General features: G+C 45.1%; 1 protein-coding gene across 2 annotated transcripts; it reads left to right on the forward strand.

Moving 5' to 3' along the window:
* The first annotated feature begins 3,890 nt into the window (after nt 1-3,890).
* Nucleotides 3,891-6,245, forward strand: SMIM8 (small integral membrane protein 8). Of its 2 annotated transcripts, none has more exons than XM_052694308.1 (3): nt 3,891-3,955; nt 4,701-4,842; nt 5,905-6,245. In XM_052694308.1, exons 2-3 carry the CDS (start codon nt 4,723-4,725, stop codon nt 6,061-6,063), a joined length of 279 nt encoding a protein of 92 aa, XP_052550268.1. In that variant the 5' UTR covers nt 3,891-3,955; nt 4,701-4,722; the 3' UTR covers nt 6,064-6,245. The 2 variants fall into 2 exon arrangements, with proteins under 2 accessions (XP_052550268.1, XP_052550276.1); XM_052694316.1 differs by lacking the exon at nt 3,891-3,955 and adding an exon at nt 3,966-4,330.
* Nucleotides 6,246-6,892: the final 647 nt, after the last annotated feature.

Raw genomic sequence — 6,892 nt, forward strand, 5'->3', positions numbered from 1 at the left:
ATGCTCTCCCATGCAGACAAAAACTCCCTCTGCAGCAAATGATCTTCAGCCATAATAAGTGTCACAGCTTCATTCAGGCTACTATTCTAAGGTTTTTGACAAGCCTTATAAAAATGAACTGACAAAATCAAAAGATTTCCACCTGAACAAGCAGTAGAAACAAAGTCAGTAATCAGTGGCTACTCTGAAGTTTGTACCTCTTTGGTAGTTATCAGAAAGACGAGAGCAGGATTATGTCTGTTTGGTTCTGGCAGATGGGAGGTTTCCATGAGGCTGTTATCAAGCCTAACATTGGAAAACAACCTCTGATTTGTATTTTATGACAAGAAACTCTAACTTACCAGTGTAGCAGTGAGTGATTACAGCTGACCCCCCCCATGTTTTCTAGTTGCATTAGCAAACAATCAGCAGTTCATTTCCAAGAAAGGGAGTTGCTGCTTGAAGCCCTGAAAATGGAAACTGCTCACCTAGGTAATTTAAACTAAATGATGAAACCTGATCATCCCTTCTGGCACAACATTCAAACCAGAACCTGAACATGCCTGGTATCATCGGAAAGAAACAAGGAAACTGATGCATTTTTTTAAAGTCAAAAGGCTTTATCTGCATCCTCTGAGAGTTCGTCCGTACCGCTGACAATACATCAATAACCACTAAAAGCACAAGCTGCACACCCTGTGCTTTCACCTTGGCAGAGCTGTGGGCAGTGACCAGCAATGCCTATGAGACAGGGGCAGGCCCAGTGCCCGCAAGGCAAGAAGTAGCATGACTGTGCCAGTCCTGTGTGAACACATGCATATACTGCATATCCATCCATGCAGAGCTTGCCTTTCGTATGTGATTCCTGCACAAATTCACTGAAGAATCCAGCTAGCTTCCCATTTCAGACGCTCCGTAACTACCAGCTTTTGTCTCATCAAACTCATGCTCTTCAATTATTAACTTTACTGCTGCACCAAAATAGCAAAAGAGGCCTTTGGAAAATACTGGGTCCTTTTGTTAGTGTGCAGTCTACATTTATTTATTTTTAATTCTGTCCATGTGAAAAACTTCTAATTGCTGTACAGAATTGTGGTTACATTTCAGAAGTCATAGAGATGTCCTAAGAACCTTGAATGCCACCATGCCTGCTCTTTGACAGAAAGCCCACAGTTATTTTTAATGACTAAGCAATTGAATAGATGTGTATGTCCTGTCCTAGTGCATCTTAACAAGTGTCAGTTCTTTGATCTGTTCTATTTGGTCATTTTTATCTGGGATGCGGCTACATTTCTCAGTCACATTACTAACAGGAACAGAAAGCCCGAATTCACTGCGTCAGGGGAGGGTCAGGTGGGGGTTAGGGAAAGGTTCTTCAGCAGAGGGAGATGGGCATGACACAGGCTGCCCAAGGCAGTGGGCACAGCCCCAAGCTAATGGAGTTCAAGGAGCATTTGGCCAACACTCTCAGACACAGGGTTTGAGTTTTGATGGTCCTGCGTGGAGTAGGGAGTTGGAGTCTATGATCCTTGTGCATCCTTTCCAACTTGGGATATTCTGTGGTTCTGTGATTCTACAATTCCTATAGAACTGTAGAGGGTAAAAAAAATTGTGGGGGTAAAAAAAAAAGTGGGGGTAAAAAACCTGAAAAAATCCCCAGCAGCCCATTTGTCCTATTAGAACTGCACGGTTATTATCAAACTGGTTAAATGTCAAAACTGTTTTTCTTTACTTCGTTTCTTCCCTCTCTCAGTTGTATCTCTATCCAACCTCATAACCAAATATTAGGCACTGGCTCTTCCTGCTGCATTTTGGCATGTGGTGGTGTTTGTAAGAGACAAGTAAAGTGTAGGAAGTCTGAAGAGCTCACGGGCCGCACAGCCAGAGCCCCTCACCACGCATTCTTTCTGTCAGACCTCTCAAGTTCCTACCTCTGGAGTCTTCCCAGGAGCTGTGCTCCCTGACTCCAGAATGAAAGGTGCCTATAGCAGAGCAAGCAGTGGACAATAGGGAAAACCCAGTGCTGCAGACACTTCTCTGCTCTTTCTTTACAGGAGAAACTGGCTTTTGCCTTCCAAAGGGGATGCTCCATGTTTTTGTATCATTGTGTTCTCAACTGGAAACAGTTTGTACACTCATTAATGAAAGCATTGCCAAGGTGTATTTTCTCTTCCATAATGGACTCAGACAAAAATAATAATAATAATAATAATAATAAAAATTAAGCTTGATCGGTATTTGCAGAAAAACAACTGCTTTAGTCTGGGCTGCAAAGCACGGCTGGGTGATTTTTCTGTCTTTTCAAGACAAAGCTGTTAACCATCATTTTAAAAGGCATGTACACAATGCTATGAAACACAAAAGATGTGCTTTAATAGATTTTCGTTTCTAACACATATACTGCCTTAAAACTACTTCGGTTCATCAGCGGTAGGTTCCTGACAAGTCCCGTTGTCTGAAAACTGCCCTCTTTCAACGAGAGGATGCGAATGAGTGCTAGCAGCTGCAAAGTGGCAGAAGGACTCTTGAGACCTTCACGAGTCGAGCAGCAAACACACAGACAGCTCTCAGCGGCACCTCTGCCTCGCTGGAGACCTGTTTATTTCTTCTTCTGCATTTATTTCCTCAACACGGCCATTCTGCTCCGCTTGCAAAAAAAGATTTCCTTTTGCGATCTGTAACCGTGTTCGTCTAAAATAAGGATAAGCTTATCGGTAGCTCGAGGCGTCCTGTCCTCATTCTGAAGACAGCTCAAAGCCCTCGCTTTGTGCGGCGCTTGAAATAAGCGGGAGCTGTGAGGTGAATCAGCAAAGATGCGGCGGCGCGCCGCTGCTCCCGGCGCTGCGTTAGGTTGGCTGTTGCATGCCAACCGCGTCTGCGGCTTACGCTGTCAGATCGGTTCTGTTCTCCGCCGAGACTCTTCGGCGGCTCGAACAGCGAGGGGATGTGAGTCCCACGAGAAGCAGGAGCTGCTGTTAGGTTCTGAATGGTCACAGCGTGCAGCGCGATACTGAATGCGGAATCCCAGAGGAATTCGTTTGAAAGGAAAATAAAGCTCGGTTACAGCCCTAGGCTTCGAAAAGGAAGATCTGTGCGTGTGTGTGTGTTTACTTTTCAGGAGAGATACTCGGATAATAAGATGAGGGCTGACTTGTAAAGACTCCGAGATACCAGAGATGTTTACAGTTCTATCCTTTAAAGAACGCCATCCATAAAAAGATTCCGGACAACTTTATAAGCACTGATGGACTGAGATTTTCAACATCCTTTTGGCTCAGACACCAACAGAGTATCGTCACAGAGGGTAAATCAGGCACTTCCCACAGTCGGGAAGCAGAACTGGAAACAGCGCGCAGCCCCAGCTTTTCTTCACTGATCTGCATCGTGGCGAGCGATCAGCAGCCTAACAGCGTTTACCCCTTTCCTTCAGCAAAGTGGCTGCATTCTCAAGCAGGCATTTTCTGGTATAAACCCATCCTACCACCGCCTGGAAAATGTCACTGTCACGCAGGCTGGCCCTGCGGCAAAAGCTTTATCCGCGTGGCTGCGGTCGGCGAATGACACGAACGGTTGGGAAGAGGTGCCGAGGAGGGAGGACGCTGCTCAGGGCGGCGATGTAAGGCGTTTCCCGTCCCCGCGTGGAAGGCGTCAGTGACTCGGGGGACAAATGCAGATGTGTCCTGCACTAAACCTGGGTATAACTACTTTCAATTACACAAGCACCCAAACAAACGAAAGCAGCAACCCACACTCAGAAGTGTCTTTTTCCCCCTACTCAATGGTACGGGGAATCAGCTGTGCAGCATATGCCGCCACAACAATAGCTCGGCGACGAGCAGATGGCGTCCCGGCCCTCCCCTCTTCATCCCGCCCCCGCTCCGGCGGCCTCCGGCCACGAGGGGGCGCCATCGCTGAGGTCCGCCCCGCCCCTCCTGTTTGCCCTCCCCCAGGGGTCAGGCCCCGTCAAGAGCGCGGGGTGAGTAGCGGCGGGGGAGGGGGTAGAGGAGGGAGCGCGCGTGCGGAGCGGCGCCCGTTGGTCGGGAGCGCTGACGGTCGCTCTCCGCTGTGAGGGAGCAGCTGAGGCGGCGCTCCCGGGCCTCGCTCCTTGCGGGGTTTCCTCTCTGGAGCCTGCCGCAGCCGAAAGGCCTCTCCCGTGTGCGACATCCCTGTGGGTCGCGGAGCGAGGCGGCCTCAGCGCCCTGTGCCTGCTGGGCTGCCTTACAGCTTCTTGCCGTAGCTCAGCTGTCCTTCGGCATCCATCCCTCGTGCTCTTGTGTGTGAAAATGAGACTGGAGCCTTCGGGTGGTGGTGGTGACCGCACCACTGAGGGACGAAGGCTGGTCCGTCACGTGTAAGGTTAAAAAAGATAGAAAGAATGTGTACTGACTGCTTGGTGTGGCAGTGCTTTTTCAGGTAGTGGTCCACAGGCAGCGAAAGCATTATCCTAAAAAATAAAAATACGTAAATAAAAATACAGGCCTGTTACAAGTGGAAAGGCATTTGCAATATGAGCATCTCACACAGTGTGTTTTAGGATGCAAAATGTGAAAGTTAATCAGATTTGATTGCAAGTCAGTGTGCTTCAGCTGGAGGTAACAGCCAGGTCAGTCGGTAGTGCATGCACTAAGTGAAGGCTGAGCTGGAAGACAAGCTGAGTGCATGTTCTGTGAATGTACTTCTTTTAGTTCATTTCATATATGTATACTTAATTCTGTTTTTAGGAAATATTCATCATCAGTTGAAATGTCTTCCAGCAAAACTCCAAATGAAAATGAAATGCCCAAAGAGAGAAATCCGGGACTGAGGGCTGCCCGGACAACCACTCTGTTCCGAGCTGTGAACCCGGAGCTTTTCATTAAACCTGTAAGAAGCTCTTGCTGAGAGAAACTAAATATGTTTAGTTTGCTTTAAAACAACAATTGCAATTTGGTGTGCATTATCTTAGTTTCTTGTTATGCAAACCCTCTAACATAACGAAATTTTTTTTTGCTTTTTTTCTACTCTGGTTGTCACGAGCCCAGAGCTTAACATCGTTTATTACAACTTTCATTTCACTGAAATCAGACAATTACATTGACTGGTTGTTTTGTACCAAGTCACTTCCAGAGTGAAATTTGTGATCACTTGTAATTTGACAGGTTAAGTAACAGGAGTTCTCTTTCATATTTGAAATGGTCCAAATCATAAAATGCAAGCCTAACACTCAAAGCGTTATAAAAATACCTCAAAAGTTAATATAAAAGTATTGTAAAAAGAGGCGATATTTAACTATTTCTTATATGGAATGTTTTGGGTTTTTTTTAAATATAATGAAAGATGGTGACGTGGCAGAGTACTTTAAAAAGGCTTTTAAGAGGATAGCAATGTATTTTAAATGTATTGGCCAATATTCTTTGCCTACAGCATTTGCTTTTATAATTAAGTTGATGATACTCTGCCTTTATTTGCACTTGCAGAATCCAGTGGTGTCAGTAAGACAAGATGAAATCTTGTGGACATAATAAAGGTGGCTTTTGTGGTGATGATAAGTGATCTCTTATAGGGAAATAAAATGAATGCCACTTGGCAGGAGCAGAGCACATTGTTTCAGCGGAATATCCAGATAATTTCTGTTTGAAACTTGTAGTAGTAACCTGCAATATTTGGCTGTGGCCAGATATTCATGCTCAAGGAGCATTTGCAACCTGCAAAAGACAGAGGCCTCCTTCTTAGAGAGAATTGTTTTTGCTTCCAGAAAATCATGTCTCCTTCTTGCTGTTTATCAAACTCATTTAGGTCAGTCTAAAGGAAGGCAGTGGCGAGTTCTGATATCGCAATAGTTCACTCTTCACTTTGTAAGCTAAGATTAAAGAATGTAATGTTTATGATGGATGAAAAAATATTTTGACTAAAAACGCGCACTGTTGTTTTTGGTTTTTTTGTCAGAACAAACCTGTGATGGCATTTGGACTCGTAGCAATTACCCTCTGCGTGGCCTACCTTGGTTATTTGCATGCGACAGTAGAGAATAAAAAGGATCTCTATGAAGCAGTTGACAGTGAGGGGTCCAGATATACGAGGAGAAAAACTTCCAAGTGGGACTGATGACATAAGGAAGGAAATAAGCTAATCAGCCGCAGAACTTCTCAAGGCTGAAAACTATTTTTCCTCTGTCTGTTAAAATCATGGTTAAGTCTCTCTTGTGCCTTTTAATCCAGTATAAGTTCCATTATAAAATACCATGGCTGTACAAATAAATTGTAATTAAGATACATACAAACATAAAATTGATTTTTGTCTGTGATCTCTGTAGTATGTCTAGACTGGTAAATGCCTGGGAAATTCACGTGGTTCAACTCATTTTCCTCTTCGCTTTCACTAAGTGAAAACAGGGATTATTTAAAGTGGAGTACATAATGCATTGTGTGAAAAGAAAACGTTGGACTTTTGATCTTTTGAAAGTTGATCATTACAGGGTTGCAAGTAAAAGTAATTTTAAGGTGAGAATATCTGATGAAGATCATTATCAGATGGTGCCCTGTGGGAGTGGCTGGAGGGAGGTAGTTGTGACATTTCCTTAGTGCAGGAGGTGGGCCCACATAAGCCTTCCAGCTTCACTTTGCTTTGAGCAAGCTGTGCGAGTGGGTTCTTGCCTGTTCCAGCACTGAGGCCTTACCCAGTGCTTCCTCAGCTATGTCTGCGTCCGACACTTCTGGCACACCAGAATGTGTGGTGGGTGCTGCATACCAGGGCCTGTTTCTACCTCAAACCCTTGCTACTGATGTGGTTCATTTTTTTCCCATTCAGCTCTTCATATTTACACTATCTTCAAGGAAACCCAAGAAGTTGAGACACCTCCTTGCTAACCCCCTTCTGGCCAAGGTGGATTCAGTTGTGCCAAGGAAGAAAGGCATGTGAATGGCATCTGCTTTGC

The sequence above is a fragment of the Tympanuchus pallidicinctus genome, unplaced genomic scaffold (genome assembly GCF_026119805.1).
Source record: "Tympanuchus pallidicinctus isolate F22 unplaced genomic scaffold, pur_lepc_1.0 scaffold1, whole genome shotgun sequence".
Classification (NCBI taxonomy): domain Eukaryota; kingdom Metazoa; phylum Chordata; class Aves; order Galliformes; family Phasianidae; genus Tympanuchus; species Tympanuchus pallidicinctus.